Source organism: Bacillus rossius, chromosome 3 (genome assembly GCF_032445375.1).
Source record: "Bacillus rossius redtenbacheri isolate Brsri chromosome 3, Brsri_v3, whole genome shotgun sequence".
NCBI lineage: Eukaryota > Metazoa > Arthropoda > Insecta > Phasmatodea > Bacillidae > Bacillus > Bacillus rossius.
The window spans coordinates 8,967,915-8,991,159 of record NC_086332.1 but is presented as its reverse complement, the minus strand read 5'-3'; the positions used below and the strand labels follow the sequence as shown (position 1 = coordinate 8,991,159).

Genomic DNA, 23,245 nt, shown 5'->3' with positions numbered 1-23,245 from the left:
TTTCTCTTCTCTTTCTCTCTCTCTCTCTCTGCTCTCGTATAAACTATCTGCTTGGGAAAAACAAGACAAGTGGTTGGTTGCTGAGGGATAGTGGTTATTTTTTCCATATTGAAGTCAGTTGTGAAATTCAGTACTAGAAATTGCAGCTTCCAAGGTGTCTAGTTACGATGGTGTAGTGTAAGTGTATGTATATGTTCTGATTACAGTAAAACAAGATACTAAAAAGACAGTAACAATGATGCTTCTGTAGGTGATTGACTCCCCTTATTAAAACTGTTTTGCTTTCTTCACACAGAATCAGACAGGCCAATTCTCTGTATCTTGCCTTATTTTAAGTTAACTTATTTAGCCACCATGTGTTTAATAAAATGTTACAGTTAATTTAAAGAATTTTTTCCTTTTATTTTTACTTTCATCATTTTGTGGAAATTTTTTAATGCTACGGTAGTCTGGTGCTAAGTGACAGTGTAGATGGTTTTTGCAGTTTAATCTCGATATGAATAGTAGTGTGATGTGTGTAATGCATTTTTCTTGCGTATATGTGCAGGAAGCAGTCCCAGCATGACAGACTATATGATCTGGCCATGGATCGAGAGAGCTTACGTTCCTGTAGTGATACATGGGAAAGAAAAATTCCTTGAGGAAGGAAGCACAAAATTTCCTAAAGTGGTAAGAGTTCATAAAAATTTAAGTTTGATTTTTTTTCACTTGGCTAATTTTGTAACATTTTGATAGTTTTTCCAGTGCTCTGACTTTCAACAGTGGCATAGAATCATAAGTTGCATGGATGTCTTGTGTTCCCTTGCAAATTATTCATTTATAAAAAGTTAAATTTCTGAAGAGCTTTGTAATGTATCAAATTCACTTAGGCATGCAACTTGAGCTGGTGGATGAGTGTTTCTTCGCTCATTGTTTTTAACTGTAATAGCCCCAGAGTATGTTATACCGTATGTGTTTGGTCTGGTTGTTGGATTGCATGACAACTTGACCTATATGTCCTACAATCAAATAAGGATTGAGAGCAGAAAAGTTCAGTAAAATGTTCGAAATAGACTATCTTGCTCAGACTGTTGCTGTTGCTAGCATCCAGTTGCATGACTTGTCTTGGTTGAAGGCATGTCATGGGGTGGTGATTCATAGATGTTTCGCTACACTTCACACGTCAGCATCATCAGGGCGAAGATTAGATAAGTCTCTTGCTACCAAGTAAAGATAACATTTGAGTTCGGTGTGTACCCATCTGACTATTTGGGTAATAAAATGTGTAAATAACATTCTTTGTGGCTGCTAACACAGCTGTGGTGGTAAAGGCCACTGCTATTTCTCAAAGATAACCAGCTACAAGTAATTTAAGTTACTAAAAAGATTAAAAAAAAGGACGATCTGGCATATACCTATACTCTAAAAACTAAAACCTCTTTGAAAATAGTGCAGGATGTGCAGTTTCACGTGAAATTAAAATTTTTATGGTATAAAGATACCTGTTCTTTAAGGAGCATTCTTTTAAAGCTACGGGCTTTCTTTTCTTGAATTTATATTCTAACTAGTTAGTTTTACAGAGATACACAGTTTAACCCCTGCTCTAGTGAAATAGGTATGTTACAAGTAATCACATAGTGTCCTCACAAGACTCCTGTAGTCATTAAAAACAATATATGTTAATATATGCGAGTATAAGTGGACGTATAGTATTGGAGCATAAAAATTCAAAAAGTCCAACGTGCAAGTAACTTCACATTAGGGTAGCATCTTTTTAGATACTATTCTTTTAACAAACAAATATAATAGAGTAGTAGAAGAAAAAAACTTGTATCATGAATTTATTTTAGGTTGAGTGGAAGAAAAACATGGAGTCGGTAAAGGCAGTGGCCAACACAACACACACTGTGGCACAGCTTGCTGAAGTCTACAAGAAACTTTTGAGCAAGTAGTGGCAGTTGGATAAACTAAGAAGAGAACTCTAAGCACTGACACGTCATAAAAGCACTACTAGACCTATGCTATAACACTAAATGTGGTTATTTGCTGGTATTTCCATATAACTGTGTAACTTAATTTTGAAAAATTTAGCTGATAAAACTATTCAAAAAATTTATGGCAAATATCGTAATGGGTTAATGTGGGAAACTATGGCTAATTAGCATTGGCGAAACGCGATACACACTATTGCATTGCTTTCAAGCTATTTTACGCTCCACGCCACTAGATGCCACTATTGTAATTAGTTTCAAGCACTTAAAAATGTAAGTACACTCCGCACCATTGGGTTCGCTGACATAACTTGTCTAGTGTATTTCTTACCAGTTTCCCATATTGTCCCTATTATCTTTGAATATATATACTGTATAGAAGTCGCGAGTGGATAGGATTTACTCTACGTTTTTCAGAAGCGTATGAGGAGCAGCTTGGGAACTTCACCGCTGCAGTGCGCTGCCGTAACGCCCTGTATCGTCTTAGTTGTTATTTACACGTTAGAGCGCAGAACTGTCGCCCGCTGTCATTCCCCGCACCCCCCACCCATCATTCACTGCAGCTCAAGGTTGTTCAACGGGAGGGGGAAGGGGTGTTTGAAGAGTTTGACACTTGTCCGCTAGGGACCACCACAAGTCGATGCCCTAGAGATGGTGGCAATTGCGGCGGTGAATTAACCAACTACCTCAAAACCGTATTAGAAATTTTAACCTGGGCTGGCGACTTCTATACAGTATATATATTCAAAGCTATTATACAGTATTTGCATAGAGACATAATGATATGGGCCAACTTACAATACAGTTTTATATGTGGATTTTTATAGTACTGTAAACTGGGGTGAATATAAACAGCAGATTGAATAGAAATAATCTTTTATTTTTTTCCATTAACATTTTCACATTTATTTGCTAATATCATTAGTGTTTTTCATTGAAGAATTTTGTATTTAAAGATTATTTTTGAGCACATTGTTTCTATTCACCTTATTTTTTGGTATGTCATTCTTAGTTCAATTCAATCCTGATTTTGAACTAAAAATAAAAAAATAAAAAAAAACTGCAATGGTAGACAAGGAATATGTGCAAGTTGGAAAAGTCAATAGTACTACATATTTATACTGGAATTGCAAGACAGTTTGATATATATTTTTACATATATACATACATATATACATACATATATACATACATATATACACACACATATATGTATGTATATACACGATACACACAGACATATTTTTATTTAACATTTTTCTGACTCACCCTAAGACTATTTATGAAATTATACAAATTTCACATTTAGTAATACAATGAATTCTACTTTAAATAAAAAAAGATATGTTATTGCAATATTAAATGTTATTCACTATAGTGTAACTTATAAATATTTTTGTGAAAAATTCAGTGAAAAATAAGTGCACTGTGATACTATTAACATGCATTTGCCTCTGCACTTGAAGATTGTAAGTGTAGTGGTTCGGTTCTTTGATGAACCACGGACGAAATAAAATAAACAAAGACTTGTTGAATCGACACAATTTATTGCAATATTTTCATCATTATAACCAACCCCTGGTTACCGGCCAGCTCTGCGGCACTCGCAGCCATTCGCGCTCGCGTCCCTCTCTGAACTCCCTTTCCTTCCTGCGCTCACATGAGCAGTGCTCTCCGATCCAACATGGCGGGGATCTCGACGCTGCCCACAATCACAAACAAATATTACCTAGATTGGCCGTCACCTACCGATTGAAAATTACACATAGACATTGCATTAACCAACATTGGACTGCTCACCCATGGTGATTAAACATTATGTCAAGCCAAAAAGACTAAAATTACGTGTGGATGAAGAAACAGTCCCGCGGAAGGATATATACCTGGCAGCAACATGGAACAGTGTTCTGCGTCCATAATGTTCTAGAACGAGAGTGGGCTGCCACGTAATTTCCGGCAACACGTCTCCCTGAGGGCAAAAATGCACTATCTCATATATATAGTAGTATATATATTATTCAAAATAAACTTGACGTCAACCAGGGCTACGCCCTCCCTTAGCCCGATGTGCCACGTCACGCCGCAACTGACCCCCCTCTCCTCCCACCACCACCCTCTATTCAAACCTCCCGCCCCGTGCGTGTGTGTGTGTGTTGGGCGCCCGGCAAGAGGCGGTGCTAGAGTCGGTGCGACGACCCCTTTCTTTTATTAAAATAAACATAATGTATAAACCTTTTTATGTAATAAAATATCTCTAATTGTTACGCCTCAAGTTTTAGTAAGTAAGGACGGCACAGCGCCCCATGCGGGCATCTGCAGAACTACCCGCCAATAGTTTTTAAACTTTAATAAGAAATAACACCATAACTAAAGGTTGTTAATTATAAATAAGTGTACTTAAATTATGTTTGTTTTTTAAATAATATTTGTTTGATTAAGTATGTTACCGGACGGCTGCCCGGTAACAAATCGGGAACTTAACCCTTCCCGGCGGCCATGATGCACTGGTCTCAGTCTGTTTCCGTTCGCCGCCTGGAGAAGGAGCGGCCCGCGCACCTCGTCGACTTCATCTCTTTTGTTCACTGATCCATTAGTTTCCGTCGCATCTTTAAATAAATCTAAAACCAACTTCTTCGAGGCCTGCTCCAGGTGGTAGACTCTTTTGCCTAAATACCTATTTGTTTTCCGTTTACGGATATTTCGTACGAGTAATACGTGATTGACTCTTGAGGCCAGGCCACACGGTGACCTGGTCAGCCTATAAACTGGTTATCACCCGCAACGGTGTTTTTTAGTACTTTACGTAAAACTCTTTTAACATTTTTGTAACGTGCCATGTAATAATTCGCCTGTGCAAGTTCGCTGGTAATAAAATCACTAGCTCAGAATGTGTGGTTCAGTGGTCACGTGTATAATTCCCTGAGTTCCGAGGCGTGTGGGAAGCCTCAAGAGCCCACGAACACGACGCACGAGGGGGGAGATTAGCCTAGCCCCACATGGGTCACGTCACGACCCTGAGCCGAGAGTTCGTAGCCGGGTCCACGTGCCCTTCCACGTGGTGGCGCCCAAATTATTCCCTTTTGTCCATCCGAAAACCCCCCCGTACGACAAACTTTTTAAAATATCAATTTAATCAAAAATGGTCACTGGACATAAAAGATCAGCGAACACAACGGTACCCAAATAGTCCGTGGTATTTAATATTTTAAATTACGTTAAATTTAATGGAAATAGGAAATTGAATTTTTACTGTACCAGCACAGTTCTCCATGTTACTGGCGTTTACCTCAAGGATCCAAACACCTGTTATACTAGGTTAATGTCCTATTCCCTAATTATCAAACTGTTAAGTGAAAGACATCCAAGCATAAATAATTATGTTTCTTGTTTACAAATTAAAGGAATACAATATCAAACACAAGAAACTAAAAAAATATTTAATATCCCTCTTATGGTTATTGTGAGCAGTCTCCTAACTAGTAAATTACAATATAATTGGCCTTTGTCGTAACGCAGGAGATAATTCATATTGTACAGTAATTTATTACATCATTAATTTTTTATTAATATTCCAAACAGTGGAAGAAAACCCATAAACAAAAGGTATCAGTTCATTATTTGTCCTTCCTGCTGTATTGTAGGGGAAAGCATAATGACCCAAAATACTCTCTTTGACAATTTAAACAATATAAGAGTGTAGGGATCCTCCTCTACACCTGTCTCCCTGTAAACAAATGTGGGAGAGTGGACACTTGAATCACCTATGACAGAGACCAGCAAACTTCACCCAGCTCGTCCGAATAGAATGCATCCTGACTACATAAATACATGAATAAATCAACAGGCAGAATATTAACTCTAGTAAGAATAAAGTTTTTTTTTATCTCACGAATATAACAGCGTTTCGGTGTTATTTTCAGTGTTGACACACGTTTAGGTTTTATCAAAATTTACCATGTAAACCTTGTCCTTACTTACAACTTATACAAAATGAGTTTAGCAAATTAAAATTTTAAATAATGATCAATTAATTTTGGTGTTTCACCTGGGCTAGGCAGAAGGCCAGGCTCTTCACATAAGTACTGCATTTGTATACCATTAATTTATACAGTATTATAAAATTACATATTCATTTTGTTGGAAGTTTTCAACACTTGCTCATTACATGTTGACATTTTGCAGGCTGAAACACCAGAATAATCCACTGTTAAAGTAGTAAATGGCTATGGTGTATGGCAGTAATAAATCCATTCCAGTATTTTCAATGCATTCTGTATGTTTTATTTCCAAAGTTTTACCTAATCTTTCAGTAAACTTTACTTAAAAATTATATATTGGCAGCCCAATACAGGGAAAGGGTTTTGGTCTGGTATGTTCAGAATCACGGCCATGCCAGATTATTGTACGTAAATATAGGTAGTTTTGACGATACCAAATGTAACCCAACAGGAAACACTACTGAAATGAAAACCTGACAGTGACGATAAAAAACTGGATGAACTAAAATGCTGGCGGCCAAGGTCAACAACCAGAATCCACCCGAAAAAATATGATCATGAGCGGATTGCCTGGTGCCGGATTACGTAATGTGCCAAACTATGGAATGCTGTATTACAGAATGTGCAGAACCATGGAATGCCAGATTACATAATGTGCCGTACCATGGAATGCTGGAATAAAAACCTTTCACTATCTTGTGCACAGTGGTGGCTGGTGACTTGATATGAGTCATGCAGGGCTTGCATCAAGACTATGTGCGGAGAGACAGAGACAAGAAGGCTGTTGGTCCATGACTTAATGGCAGTGGGAATAAAGTTACTTAGTAAAAAGGGAGTGTCTGTAAAGTTGGTTTACGTACGATAATTTTACGTGATAACATCATAAGAAAACATTGATGAAAAATTGCATACTTTTTAATTTTCAAATATTATTTACAGTTTTTGCAAATTTAATTTAAATAATTTATTTGTTTAAATATAATCACGATATTGTAGAATATTTTCTCGCACGGTGGTTGTCCGGTTCTTGCACGCTCGGCTCAGGCAGAACGTGACAATGAGTCATGCTTTTTTGTGCGTGCAGCCGGCATTCATCGATTTTCTAAGACGTTATCATGTAAAAAACATACAAAAGTGAATTCAAATTGGTTTTATAAATTGATTAACAATGGGTTTTACATTAGACATCTGGCGGAGTAATTCATGGCCCTAGGTTAATAACTGAATGCTTGGGCGGCTATCAGTATGTCGTTGGCGTGGGTTCGTCGCCCCACACATGCTACACTGTACACGAGGGGGGTGGGGGGAACACAGCCCTGGACGAGTAGCAATGGGACATAACGGCCTATGTGATCCGGATGAGCACCGACGGTTGTCGTCAAAGTTTTGTCTCGATTAATGAAGTATTTAGTGTTTACCGTATTGTCCTGAATACCGGAAATTTTCTCATAAATTTATAAAGATCCCAACTTATATGCGGGCATTTAAGTAATTTTGGTGCGGAACCCTAACTTGTAAAACAATTTGTGAATAAACTATGTTTGAAGATGTGTAATCAACTAATAATGTGTACCAGCAGGTTTCAGAGAAATACAATAGATTATTTGTAAGCATGTAAATATATTTTTCAAAAGTTTTTAAACATACTGAATTTTTCCCCTCAATATTTAGACTGAAATGCAGTAGGTTGACTTATGTGAGCCCACTTATATTCAGGATAATTCAGTAATAAATTTTGATTAGATGGGGTTCTTCCCTGCACGTTTATGCACAGAAGATGCTTACAGTGACGGGACCTCCAAGATTATAGTGTAATCGATCACTTGGGTGTGACTTGGTGCTCGTAACCTATATTCATGCCGGGGTGTTGGGATCGAACCCATGCACCTTGCCACGCGAGTGTTACTTGTTGGCAACCACTGTCATCTCATCAGGTCCCTCTGGCCACTTGAAGATCTGGGATCTGGTGAACAGAAGCTCTTTGAATGGGGAATATTTTTATGGACATACACAGTGAAAAACCAGCAAAATGTTATGTTGTAGAGAAACCACAAGATGGACAAGAAAGATGAATATACACACAACTCCCACAGAATCATAAGCAAAAAAATCAGCATGAGGTTGAATGAATAGACAACTCTGAGGATTCTGTGGAAGGAATTTGTCGAAAATTCTCACGGCACCGACAAACGCAGTGGGCTGACGATGAGCAGGTTGTAACAAGAACACAAAATAATATAGACTGACCTGTTTTTCAGTTTTTGTTGGTTTTAATGCTTTATCATTTTTCACATAAGCTACACACATTTGTTTTGCTCTTATTATCCTAAACTTAACCCCACATTATGTGGAGGCAGCCAAGCTACTTGGTTTTTAAATTGCTAATTCATTTTGTGCTTAAATACATCGAAACAAATTATAATAGAATAGGCTTGTATCTATGGCTATCTATAGGATGCTAATTTAACTATAAATAGTCAAGGTGTAATGAAAAATTGTACAGTATTTCATATGTTGAGTGCATGCATTGTGATATAATTTAATGGAGAACATTACCGTTTCATTAAGTGTCCTAGAGAAACTTGTTCATGTCACGCATACACGCATCAATGCGCTTACTAAATACAAACTTGCAGGGGAAAAAATATTGTATGATTAATAAGAGTGAGAGAAAGTTTGCAAGCCGCATGTTGTGGCATTGCTGCTGTTCACTCGTAGTAAGTCATCTGTGCTGGTGTAGTGGAACTGGATCAGGAATATCTCGTAGGTTACTATGGTCCCGGCAATCTGAGAAAACAAACCACACACATACATATATTATGTGCAGTCATTAATGTGTAATTCTACAGTCCTTCACCTTAAGCCCACAACTTCCCAATTTCTGGTCTCCCACAGCAACAATATATACACATGAACAATGTAAAAACTTGTGTAGTCTGTCGTCTCGGCAGCTGTCCACTTTTTATGACACAATTGGACTGTATCCCCATTTCTTTTCAAAGATAGAGCTCAAAATCCCTAATGACTTGCACTGTCCAAGTGATAAAAAAGTTCCATGGTCCTTGTCTAATGGCCAATGGGATAAGAATGTATCCCTAGGGATCTGCTTTTTGTATTTTGAATTGCTTTTGTTCTGATTTGACAGATATTTCAAACTGCACATGCTTTTCATGATAAGAGCATGGGCACTGCGGTTATGCAACAACCAATTACAAATAATACAATGTTAGTGAGTCGTTCAGTACTCACAAGTGAGTTTAAACATTTAACCTCAGTAACAAACAAATTAATGTTTTCATATTGACCATGTTTCAAATAAATTTATAATACAAAACTCGGGCATCAAATTTAAAGTAGAATTCTTTTAAATAATGCCAAGCATGTTAAGCTGAACAATAAAATATTCACTTTTCCAGTACCTACCCTACATACCAAAATTTCTAGATGCAAATCGCACACTTTTCTGTGCCCGCTGCTATAATTTGCTGCCTGAATTATAAATGGTGCTTGCCTCCATCATGCATAGAATCAAGGGTCCAATAAAAGATTTGAAAAATGCTTTACCTTGGCTTTGGACCTGATTTTCGACAAGGAATTTTATTAAAATACTCCCCATCTTGTTAAAATTCACCAAACAGTTAATAGTACATAGTTTCTGCACACTTTATAAGTTATACTACTATGGCATTACTAAAATATTAACCTGAAACATTTTAATTATCATAACACTAAGTATGTGTATTTGGTTTTGCTTAAATAACTGAAATCAGTAAATTCTTCATACAAAAAAAAACCTTTAAATTATTGAGTTAATTAAACATAATTATTATATAATATTAAAAAAAAAAGTTTTTCCACAATGAGATTTGAACCATGTGTCTGTGCTGCTAGGCCTATTGGTAATTTAGAAGATAATATATTATCATTGTAATGCCAGATTTCTTACGTTTTTTTAATACATATTACTGTTTACTATGACTTTTAGTTTACCAAATATATTCCAGGGTAGTTTCATTATCAAAAAGTTTTATTTGGTACACCCAATACGTTGGGTATGTACCCTTATGTTTACGAAAGTGACTATACAAGTTTATGTGGCTTCATGTGGGTCCGCCATCTTTGTGACTCATTTCCATTCATTTACTTCTGTTCCATTTTCACAAAATTACTCCTACCAAATGCTGTATACAGAGAGATAAATTGTTTACACAACTATTGTTATTATAATAAAAAATGGGTGCGTGTACTTATGTATGCGTGTGAGAAGTTATACTTCTTTGGCGTCATTAAAAATAGTATTTAATTGCATGCAAATAATTAATTACAATGAAATAATAAAAGGGCTGGAAAAAGATAGTCAACACAGTCAATAAAGTTCAGTTTAAATTTGAAAATTAAATAAATAAAATTTAGAGAGTAATAAATATATGACATAATTTGTACTAAATATTATATGATTCTTAATTTTAAATATTTATTATTGATTATTTGATATTTTAAAAGAAAATTAATAAATTTAATAATAAATTCAAAAATTTAATTTAATTTAATTCATTTTTTAATATTTATTATTTTCTTAATTTAATATTCACTTTTCATTTTTATCAAAAAGTTTTCATTAAATATTTATAAATATTTATTATATATTCAGTTTAATAATAAATATTAAAAATTAATATTTTAATTTGATGTTCGATTTTAATTTTTATCACAAATTTTGTATTAATTTTTTTTAAAATTTATTTCTCTATTTTGTAAATTTTAAATAACCAATAATAAATATTTAACATTAATAATTTAATAATATTTTGTATTAATTATATTAAATAAAAATTTTTAAATTTATATCAATAAATAATACATATGGATGCTTAACCTCAATTAGGGCCTATATTGGAGCACTTGAGAAATTATATAAGCACAATTTTTTTTACTAATATTTACGAATAGTAAATATTAATCAAAACATTTAATTTAAATCACTACTGAATATAATTTATTAGCACATATATGGTTCACACTTGTATGAAACTAAAACACGTTGTGAATGTAGAAACTAGAAACATGTGGATAAATATTATAAATATGAAAACAGTGATCAGAGGCGACGAGCGTGCCAACATGCGCGACTAATAGAGGTTCTATTTCTATTTTGTTGGTAGCTTTTTTTCGAGACTTAATGAGCGCTTTAGCGAGCAGCTTCAACCTGTTAATTTTGTGTTACAGTGATGTGCGCACATCTTAAAATTTCACTCATCATTTTTTCAAAACGCGTCTAAAGAAATATAACTTCAAAAACTTGTAATATGGTTTAGGTTATTGGCTAAGAGCACGTATCGTACTATTTACTACACCATAAATTATCAATGTGAATACATTCATTTTAATGGCACTGTTATCTTGGGTATCACAGTATTGAAAATATACACTTCTAATGAAACAGACTATTACCTGGGCTTTCTATTTTGCTACATGCATTTGAAGGCAATGTTCTGTGTAGTCATTAAAATTACAGTCTAAAACTTCTGTACAGTTGATTAACTCAAAATTACTGGCTAACAACAAATTACTTTGTATCCAACATCCTGCTACTAAGATGTGTGTCTACCAATGACTTCTACACTCTTGGCTTGTGCCGGAATCTCCTTTCCAAGGGCAATACTTCTTAAGACTACAAGGTTCCACTTTTACTGGTCTACAGCAGTAATTTTGTCACTGTGTTGACTGATTTTTATCATCGTCAGAACAGCACTAAGAGTTTCTTATTCCACCAATGTTATGCCCACTCAACTGGGCGCACTTGAATAAATATTTGCGGGCATTAGGGTGTTACTTTAAGGGGCATGTGTATAAATACATTAAAATCAAAATTTATTTAATAATTTTTTCTGAAATCATACCAAAATAATTACATTCCTCGGTTATCTAATTCCATAAAAATTATATGTATCCATGTGTGTCTTGACAAGTTGCATTTTTAGAACTGAGAAAAAATGAAATCATTTTTTACTGTTAATACTTTGGGTATGTTGCTAAATCACTACCTAATAAAGCTGCCATATACACCTTATCGAATGCTGTTGAGGTCCTAAATTGGCGAGAGAATGTTCTTGCATTTCTCCAATATTCTCACAACAAAAATTTAAGCCACTTTTACATACAATAGTTTTTCAATCTGGGGAAAAAAAATGTGTTTGCGTTTGAATTGAATTGTGCCGCCCCCCTGAGGTTGAAAATAATTTTGACTTAGTTTTAGGTTTGTAGTGGATAGACGTACAGTTAGTATGAGGCTTCTTGTTACAGAGAAGAATTTCATGCCAGTCAGTACTACTTCGTCGAAGGTCACTTGAAGCAAGAATCGTTGCACCTAAAAAAACACCACAGAAGACTCAAGATACCTTTAGGTTCCATAGTTAAACCTGTGTTTAGGCTATATTAAAAATATTCAGTGATACATACATAACAGTTAATTAGCATTGCATGAGCGTAACGGGACACAGCGTAACGGGACAATGTGCATAACGGGACACTTTTTCGTGCGTGCAGCCGGCGTTCATCGATTTATTAGACGTCACGTCAATAAGTGAAAAAAACAAACAAACATTTTATTGAAGTTATGTGGGTTGCTTGTTTCACACCTACCTCCGAAGAAAATGATCTGGACGGAACTGAGAAGATAATTGTCTTTGGCTCCTTGCTCTCGTCATTTATAGCAGCAGCATTAATAGCCACCAATACAATCCGTAGTAAAAGGAAACCAACCGAGTAGTAGAAGTATACTATTTCTGCTGCATTTTTAACAGGCCTGCCAACAAAAAAATTACTTTGTGACCTTATCTTCAAACCATTTGTCTTACTGGATAACTGCAAACAAGTGCGTAGTATGAAGATGACAATATAATATTTAGAACATTTAAACAGCTACTTACAAAGTAACACCCAGAGTATTGAAATCAAACAAACTTTCATAAAAAATCTCTTACAAAAAAATCCAATAAACCAGCATGTCAATTATTAATCAATGTTCAGATAAGTGTAAAATATACTAGACTTAACCAGGCTTAACAAACAAGTTCAACGAGATTGTTGAACCTCTAGAAACTACTAAAAATCTAGAGATATTGTTATCTGTTATGGAACTTCAATGCCATGTTACACAAACTTCTTAGACTGCTTTGCTGCGAGAATGTACCTAAATATTAAACTGCAGAAGATGTTAGTTTATCTGTACTCAACAAATATTTTGTTAGTTTATCTGTACTCAACAAATATTTTTCCTGTTAAAATAAAAAGCAAAAATTTGTAACAGCAAAATACAATATCGCTTGGTTTTGAATGAAAGTTGGTATCTCCGAGACAATTGTGGACTGTTTGAATCACACGAAAACAACGAACTACTCTTAAATTAAATTGTGATGATAAAGATGGAAATTAAACCGTATACCTTAGCTCCATCACACCAGCGTGATAGCTGTATGTGCACAACCAGCAAGGAACACCTCTCAAAGAGTATTTATGGACGTGTGTGCAGGTTGAACTCAGGGCCGGTGCAAGGTAAATTGGCGCCCTAGGCGAAGAACCTTAATGCCCCCCCCCCCCCCCCCCCCCCCCCATCCGGACACCCAAAAAAAACTTTTTTTCCTTGCCTACATCACGTAAGCCTAAGATTTTGTCAACAATAAAATGTAAGCAGGCTTGTGTTTTTTTTACTGTTTCACTTATTACAAATCATAAACAGGTCACCGTGGACTTTAAATAATTACTTATATCAATATAAACATTCCAAACTGTTACAAAAATCCATTTTCATCTAGTTCCAATAATCGTTAAACATATTGTATCAGCTGTTATGTGTCGTGCTGCGCCGCCCCCAGCTACTTGGCGCCCTGGGCGGTTGCCTGGTTCGCCTGTACGGACGCGCCGGCCCTGGTTGAACTCTCGGATCGCCCGCGTGCGAGAAGCTCGTGGCGCGGAGCTCACCGGATGCTGTGGTACAGCTGCAGGCAGACGAAGTAGACGTTGCTGGTGAAGGACAGCAGGACCAACTTCGAGAGAGCCTCGTCGACGCTCAGGCACAGCCAAGACAAGCTGTTGTAGTCCTCGCGCATCTGCCGCCAGTCGTCTTCGGACCTCATCTGGTCTGGCAAAAGTTCTAGTCAGTGTTTGAGTCCGTTTTCACTCATTCCTAACCCATGGCTAGGGACACCTGTATTTCGCGAATACATTTTTCGTGTCAAGGTATTTCACAAAATATTGTAGCTTTTCTCCTGTGGTTATTGGCCGAGGTCGGGGAGAGGTGTCGTCCCGCTCTTGACGGGGCCAATGAGAATGTGGTCACCGTACTGCTGCACCCTCACAATTTGCCATGACTCTTAGAAAAAGCTGCAGTGTTTTGTGAAATACGTTGACATGAAATGAAATCGCCAAATACAGGTGTCTCTACCCATGGCTAGTACTTATATTTGTAACATTGGCGTGATAATACTTTGTTAGGTGACACTGTTCAGATGAAACTATTAAGTCAAAATGAGTGAATTAACTGGGGTGTACCATCTCTTCAACATCGGGGCCGTAAGAGACTAAGAAGGGAAATTATATGGAAACGTAGACTTGACGTAATGAATACAATAAAACCCTCTTAAGAAGATGCCACTTAAAAAAATTTCCTGCATCAAAGATTAAAAAATTTAACAGCTGACCTATTAATACAGACAATTTTACCATTTTAATATATTTTTATTGTCGACGAGTCTAAATCTAAATACCTCGAGAAACTTCTTAACAGGTTTTTTTTTTTTTGCATGTGCGAGAAATGGGAGTGTGCAGAGAAAACCAGCCAGCTTACGGCAACGTCTGTAACTTTCCCCACTTGCTGGAAAACCAGGTTTGATGCCTCCGGCAACCAAACCTGAATCGCCATGGTGGAAGGCAAGTGATCTGACAGGCTTCCTCGAGATATAACACAGTCTAGGCCCTGCTACATTCGCGCAGTCGCGACTTATCTGATCTGTCTGACGGCGTTTTCTGTAGCAGTGTGCCATTTTCACGTCTGATGCATTTGGTTCACGTGATCATACATAGAGAACAGCACGGTAGATTGCTATATATATCTATCGTGACTTTACTCTAGAACTTTCTTCAGAAAGTAGATAAAGGGAAGTGTGTATCTATGGAATTTCAATACCTACTTATTTTTTTTTATTTAATTAAGAGTTTAATATATATTTAGGCCAAACCTCTTATTTTAATGTCTACACACGTTTATCATTCCATTTACTTTTTGCGGTACTTTGTTTTCAGTTTTAAAGCAACAAAGAAAAACAGACACAACAAAATGGTGCCTGAGACAAAACGATAAATACGGACAACCAAAACGTTTGTTTGGAAATATATTTTTTTCGTGCAATTTTATAGTTTGCTTATACTCATCATGCATGCTATTGTCCACGACTTCAGAGGCAAATGGTACCGAAGTTTAAGTTCGCCAGCTCCGGTCAGACAGATCCGAGCCACGAAAAAGACTGCACCATCAATACCTGACGTCAAATGCCACCACATGCACATCTGCACCGTCAGACAGAAGCGAATGCAGCAGGCCCTTTGAACGCAACGTATAGCGGATGGCACAATTAAGGCAAACAAATGCGAGTTTCAAACTGACAACAGATGCAAAAAGCACGGAGAGCGGAAAGCAATGACTAGAGACCGGAAAAATTCGTGGATTCATTTCACGACAGCCTAAAATTCATACAGTTATACATCAGTGCTGCCTCTGCTATTGGCTCGCAACACACCTGGATGACACCGGGCTAGGGACTGGAAAAATTCGCGGTTTCAATGACAACTAGGATGGACTCCACGATTCTCTATGTACTCGGGCAACTATCACCTGGTCATTGGCTACCGACTCGGGACACCTGTTTACTGCGATTCTTATGATTCGATACTTCTTTTGTTGAGTGTTTGCCATTGGCTCAAGAGTCCTTCAGGTAAATTGCGGTCCAATCACTTACGCAGCATTAAGCTAAACGAGTTTGGATTCCAGCCTGTCTCGAAAGGAATCCGCGAATTTTTCCGGTCTCTACTCCGGGCCAGTGAGAAACACTCAACCGAAGCTGTGTGTCGAATCACAGGCTGCTACATTGGGACGCCTTTGCAAGACAAACAGCCAATGAGAGGGTGACATTCGACCGAATGTACGTGGAACTATAAAGTTCGTTCTAGAGGTAGAGACCGGAAAAACTCGCGATTTCAAATCCCTTAAGGATAGACTCCATGATCCTCCATGCACTCGTGCAAATTACATCTGCTGATTGGTTACCGACTCGTAACACCTGTTAAATGGAATGATCGTGATTCGCTAATTCTTCTGTTAAAAATTTTTCATTGGCCCAGAGTCCTTCAGATAAACTGTGGCCCAATCACTGAAGCAAAATAATGTCAAAAGTATTTGGACTCTATCCTATCGCGAAATGAATCCGCGAATTTTTACAGGTCTCTACCCAGAGGTCATTTGAACCCGCGAATTTTTTTTCCCGGTCCCCAGCGATGACGAGAGAGTCCACCTCGTCCAGCCCGCAGCGCAGCCTCCTGGTCAGCAGCCTGAACCTGGCCGCCAAGGACATGCTGACGACGACGATGAACGCGTCCACGTAGCTCCGCACGTGCGTGGCGAAGAAGCCGACGACGGTCGCCAGGACTCCGGCCCACGCCGAGAACCGCGCGTCCGCGAATATCTGCGGGGGTGCGGCGTTTGTCCTAAAATCGTTTGTCCTAAAACGTTTATTCTAATTTCGTTTGTCCTAAAAAATTAGGACAAACGACTTTAGGACAAACGACGTTAGGACAAACGACTTTAGGACAAACGACGTTAGGACAAACGACTTTAGGACAAACGACTTTAAGGACAAAAACGCTTTAGGACAAACGCTTTTAGGACAAACGACGTGTACCCATACCTGCGAGTACTCCGCCTTGAAGTAGTGGGCCGCCCACTCTGAGGCTCGCCCGCCCGCGCAGTGCAAGGCGACGGTGGCCGTCTTCGCGTGCGACAGCGCGTGCTCGACTGCAACAGCCGTTAACCAGGCGTAAGAACGAACTTCCCAACTTACCGTGGGCCCACTATTGAAGAAATAGGAATATCTGTTACAATTTTTTTTGGTACCTTCTTTGATGTTTTTTCCCCCCTGAAAATCACAACTTTTAAACTATTATTTTTAACTAAATTATTTTAGTATTTACCCTTAGTTTAATATATCATTTTAAAGCTAACATTCTGAAGAAAAATGATCTGCAAAAACATAAAAAATGAATTTTTTCTAAACAATTTCATAATTCCCTGTCCCCTTAAATGGGCAGCGATTTCAGAGGTTCGTGTACTGAGAGAATTGAAACACAAAAAAAGCACGAATTTTCGTAATGATTAATAATAAAAATCTCGAGTTAATTATTCTCACAATTAATTGATAGTAAAAATATTAAAAATATTATTGTATCTTCACTACATAGTATAAAACAAAGTCGCTTCTCACTCTCTGTCTGTCCCTATGTATGCTTGGATCTTTAAAACTACGCAACGGATTTTGATGCGGTTATTTTTAATAGATAGTCAGGGCCGGATTTAGAGGTCTGGAGGCCTCGGGGCAACAGAGGAGCGGAGGCCCCAAATTATTTTCCAAATAAAATGAACAATCTTTTCAGTCGAGTTTTCCAATAAATAATTTATTGTGAAATCAAGCAGATTCTCTTAGTATTAAAAAAAACCTACATAAATATAATCGGAGATAAGAATTAAATGAAATTAAAATTTTAGTGTTAATGAACGGAACCTTCCGAGCTTTTTTTGCCGAAAAATCGTTGATTTCGCTGAAATCCAATTTGTGGGGGCCCTTCGTTTGTGGAGGCCCCGGGGCTTTCGCCCCGGTTGCCCTCCCCTAAATCCGGCCCTGGTAAGAACGAACATCCCAACTTACGTGGGCCCACTATTGAATAAATAGGAATATCTGTTACAATTTATTAAATGGGCAGCGATTTCAGAGGTTCGTGTACTGAGAAGATTGAAACACAACAAATGCACGAATTTTGGTAATGATTAAAAAAAAAATTGGTCGTCTGTAAAGTCGGTTTACGGACGATAGTTTAACGTGAAAACGTCATAACAAAATATTAATGAAATGATTGCATACTTTTATGAATAAAATTGAATCATTTTTATTGAATCATCACTATTTTGTATGGATACAATTTAATTGATTAATTTACTTTTATTTGCACTCATTAATTCAAATATGTTTATTACTTTAACGAACATATTATTTTAACTATAACTCTTATACATGTTTGCTATTTAACTTCTACCAATCTGTGTTATTCTGTTAAGGATAGAACGATGCTAGGAAAAGTAAGAAACGAATGGGAGTGTTTCAAGTTTAATGTACCTCGAAAAAGTCAAATCGATGGTTGTTACAATCGAGTGGAAGAGAAATAGATGCGGCGCAAGCGTTAAATGAGCGTAACGGGACACAGTTTAACGGTACAATGTGTGTTACGGGACACTTTTTCATGCGTGCAGCCGGCGTTCATCGATTTATTAGACGTCACGTCAAAAAAATAACTGAATAGAATATGTATGTTTTGTTGTTGATATTTGTTGATAATCTTTTGTTTTTAAGTCTATATTTATATTTATAATTAGTATATTTAGTATGAGCATTGCACCCGTGCGAAGCCGGGGCGGGTCGCTGGCAACAAATAAAGATATCTTTATTCAGTTGTATTTTTAATTTTTTATGTTTTAATGTTGCATGTTACAGTTTTAAATAAACAAATAAATAAAGAACTTTAATCTATCACTCAAATATATGTATTTTTAAATTTAAACTATTGCATTGAGACACAAAACATCCATATTGCATCAACTCTGTGTATGAATAATACCTTGGAGTGACGTTGGACACATTGATAACGAACCAGGGTTTCTGACCAAGGGCGCAACAACATGGGGGAGGGGGCGGCAAGAGTATTTTGCCCCCCCCCCTCCCCTTCCGAAACCTTGAAGTGGGGGCAAACGGGGGCAAATAATGTGCTGTGTAATCAATTTTTAGATAATAAAACTGCTTAAATAGCACCATTTCCCACCTTGAAATACAAATTTTCCCGGGGGAGGACCCTGGACCCCCCGCTTCAATAGGGGGGATCGATGATTCTTTATAAAAAGGAATATTGCCCCCCCCCCCCCTTTTGGAAATTTAGTTGTTGCGCCCCTGGGGCCAGGGGGCCTCCGCTCCTCTGTTGCCCCGAGACCTCCAGAACTCTAAATCCGGCCCTGATAATTAGTATGTTTAGAATCAGCATTGCACCCGTGCGAAAGCCGGGGCGGGTCGCTGGTAACAAATAAACATGTCTTTATTCAGTTGTATTTTTAATGGTCCAGGGTTTGTGACCACTGAGGACGAAGCGGACAGCGCGCGGGCAAGCACACTCACCGCCGCCGGCCGCCATGATGAACACGGTGAAGGCCTTGGCCCTGGCGGCGAGGCCCGAGGGCGACCCGTAGCGGGCGGCGGCCCGCTCCACGCCCTGCCACTCCAGCGCCAGCGCAGGCCACCGCCTGGCCAGGTCCACGAACAGCACCGCCAGCGCCAGGGACAGCGAGAAGAACACCACCGCTGCAACGCACGGGCAATATGCGTCGTCGATACCCCGAGGGTGCTTTCCTTCGGCCTTTGAATATATATACTGTACAGAAGTCGCCAGCCCAGGTTAAAATTTCTAATACGGTTTTGAGGTAGTTGGTTAATTCACCGCCGCAATCGCCACCATCTCTAGGGCATTGACTTGTGGTGCTCCCTAGCGGACAAGTGTCGAACTCTTCAAACACCCCTTCCCCCTCCCGCTGAACGACCTTGAGCTGCAGTGAATGATGGATGAGGGGTGTGGGGAATGACAGCGGGCGACAGAGCTGCGCTCTAACGTGTAAATAACAACTAAGACGATACAGGGCGTTACGGCAGCGCACTGCAGCGGTGAAGTTCCCAAGGTGCTCATCATACGCTTCTGAAAAACGTAGAGTAAATCCTATCCACTCGCGACTTCTATACAGTATATATATTCAAAGCTTCGGCGAGCAATCCAGAGAATTGTAGGGGCAGTAGGAGGGAAGGGGGGGGGGGAGAAAATAGGTATATAAGCTCGGGGTTTTGACCAGTTAGGCATGGAGCAGCAGGACCATCACCACCAACATCATGAGGCATGAGAGATAGAGAGAGAGATCGACAGCAGGAAATGTGTTTTGGAGAGCTAAGTATTGGTAGGGTTGTAATTATCTGTTATGAAATGGCCAGTAGAGTTTGAATTTTTGATGATGATAATAACTTTGATAGTGTGTGTAGTAGGATCTGTTGAACTTGTGTTTTTGTGAATATGATGCACCTGTTTAAACTTAAACTGTTAGCAGTTTTTTTTTGTTTAGGTGCTCATAATGTGGATTTGCACTTGTTCCATTTCCTGCACCTCCTGTGCATTTTCTTGTTTGGCGGCCATATTGTTTTCAATAACTTGATTTAGCGCTCCAAAGACCTTGCCTTATGAGTTGGTTAATAATTTTTTGAATATGGGTAAACATATTAAGCATTCAAATCTAGCTTATAAATGTTGGCATTTCTAGCCTAGAGCTTATACCAAAGAAAACTATAATGTTAGATATAGTATTTATTGTGTGTACATATAATATTTGTTTGGACTAACTAGTCATCACAGGTATAACTATTTTTGTACTGGAAGTTATTTATGAGATATGTTAAAGATTAACAATAAACGTTGGAACTAATTTTATGTGTTTGGTCAATGTTATGCCACCTTACACTTTCAGCATAGGTTTTATCCCTTTGTTTGAATTTAATATGCAGGTTAGGCCCCATATGGGCAAGTGTTTACCTTGTGGAAGGTAACAAGAGTTGATACTTGCAGTGGGAGTTTGATACTTGCAGTGGGAGTTGGGACTCTGCTGCAAACTTGATAAACCACGTTAGAATTTTCACCATTTTTGGTTTCATCCGAAGCTGTGCCCAACAAATTGTTAAAGTAAAAAAGGGGGGGGGGGGTTTGTCTGTAAAGTTGGTTTACGGACGATAATTTTACGTGATGACGTCATAAGAAAACATTGATGAAAAATTGCATACTTTTTAATATTCAAATATTATTTACAGTTTTTGCAAATTTAATTTAAATAATTTGTTTAAATATAATCACGAACAATTAGTTAAAAAGCCCGCCTTAATCTGTTTGATATTTTAAAAGATTTTCTCGCACGGTGGTTTGCCGGTTCTTGCACGCTCGGCTCAGGCGGAACGGGACAATGAGTCATGCTTTTTCGTGCGTGCATCCGGCGTTCATCGATTTATAAGACGTTATCACATCGAAAACTCAGTGATTTTACCTTTTATGAATATCAGACGTGACAGACGCACGGATAAATAATTTTAAATCCAAAGAATTTTCCTGCACGAAACAAACAACATTATTTCCTACAACATTTAACGAGAGAAAGAAGCACCCCCTAAGAGGTTACTCGCATCAGGACTGCAGAACCAGCAGAAACAAATTTACGACTTAAATGAAAAAAAAAATCGTTTCAGTTGAGTCAAGATACAGGAAAATATATTTATACTTCCTTACTTAAGTAATTTTACATTATCAGGATTGTGAAACAAAATTTTAACTCACCCGTATCCTCGAAGTTCCAGCTCTGCACAAAAATTTTCTTGGCCGATGTCCACAGCATGAATAAACAGCCTGACAGAATGGTTAATGTGTAAACCATAGCTATGCTGCACCATCGGAACCTGCACATTCAGAATTACATTCTTACTTAGAGTAGATTGCCAGTTTTCAGGGGGTTTGTTTGGTGAACAACCTTGGCTTTTGAAGATGAGTCACGTCGAAGTGTTATACTTATTTCGCTTTGGATTGCAACAGGAATCTGCTAATTATCATGCACAGTAGAGTCCTGCCAATTGGAACCCCGTCAATCCAAATGAGGGGTGAAAATAACAAGAAAAATCTTATTTTTTTAAATTGTTTTTTATATCTTGACCTAATTATCATCATGTTTAGTGATTTGTGCCTTTAAAAGTGTTACAGGCCATGTTCCGTGACAACTTAATACTTATAGGGATTTATTTTACTACACACACTTGTATTACGGCAGTTATTCGGCTAGTCTGGATATATGGTAATCTGTTAAAGAAACAATCAAACGTTTGTGAGTTGGTAGCACTAGTTTTTTTTTTGTTTTGTTTATGTGAGAAGAGGGACGATAATAAGATGTATAAAAGGAAGTAGAAATACACGTTGTTTCTGTGATATTAAGTCTTTTAATATGTAATTCGCACCCTAAAAGATTAATAACATTTAATAGGTTATGGGCCCAGACACAACCTGGCAAGGTCTGCATCTGTTTAAGTTGAATACGGGATTGTGAGTGGAATTATTATTGTATTGCTCCCGGTCGCCATTACTGCAGTGCCGTTCGTAAGCAGTAAGTTTAAAATCACATTTGAGTCATGGAGAGTGAGAAAAGTGTAGTTATTCTAAAGGGAAAAAATAACTGGAATATTTGGAGTTTCCAAATTAGGATAATTTTAGCTGCAAAGGAATGCCTTGACGTCGTAGAGGCAGACTTGAAACCAAAAAATGAAAATTCGTCATCGTTCACAAAGGAAAGCAAAGAATGGTGGTTAAAAGATGTCAAGGCACGTGAAATCATCGTCACAAGAATGGACGAAGATACGATGAAGCATATTTTGACGTGTGTGACTGCCCATGAAATTTGGTGCAAACTAAAATCTATCTTTGAGCAGAAGTCGCAAGTTAGTTTGCACCTACAACAACAGAAATTTTTCAGTTACAGCTACGCCGAGAAGGGTATCGCACATCATGTGTCAGAATTGCAGGAACTTGCTTTCCACATGAGACAAGCAGGTGAGCAAGTTTCTGACCAAATGCTTATTACCAAGATCCTGATGTCACTACCAGCACGATATAAGCATTTTCGAACGTCTTGGGAGTCAGCGACCCCGGACAAGCAAACACTCAATGAACTCCTAGGCCGCTTGCTGATGGAAGAAGAGAGGTTAGGTGATGAAGATGAACCAACACACGTGGAGACTGCACTACTTGCAAAGCGAATGAGTGGAAATTCCAAAGACGGTTCTCAACATTATCAAGAAAAACGTGTGTGTTTCTATTGCAAAAAGCCTGGACATATAATAAAAAACT

At 37.9% G+C, this 23,245-nt stretch overlaps 2 protein-coding genes across 4 annotated transcripts in view; one reads left to right on the top strand and one right to left on the bottom strand.

The window, feature by feature from the left end:
- The window catches only part of LOC134530178 (glutathione S-transferase omega-2-like), an 11,308-nt gene extending 7,803 nt beyond the window's left edge, over positions 1-3,505 (top strand). For all 3 annotated transcript variants that reach the window (XM_063364816.1, XM_063364817.1, XM_063364818.1), the window contains 2 exons: positions 548-669; positions 1,830-3,505. In XM_063364816.1, coding sequence (XP_063220886.1) covers positions 548-669; positions 1,830-1,931 — 224 coding nt within the window. In that variant the 3' untranslated portion in view covers positions 1,932-3,505. The remainder of the gene's footprint in view (positions 1-547; positions 670-1,829) is intronic.
- Positions 3,506-8,218: 4,713 nt separating this feature from the next.
- On the bottom strand, positions 8,219-21,775 carry LOC134530177 (gustatory receptor for sugar taste 64f-like). The gene is made up of 8 exons (XM_063364815.1): positions 21,692-21,775; positions 19,453-19,635; positions 16,927-17,033; positions 16,534-16,704; positions 13,949-14,103; positions 12,611-12,773; positions 12,246-12,335; positions 8,219-8,755 (listed from the first exon to the last, which is right to left on the bottom strand). Exons 1-8 carry the CDS (start codon positions 21,747-21,749, stop codon positions 8,624-8,626), a joined length of 1,059 nt encoding a protein of 352 aa, XP_063220885.1. The 5' UTR covers positions 21,750-21,775; the 3' UTR covers positions 8,219-8,623.
- Positions 21,776-23,245: the final 1,470 nt, after the last annotated feature.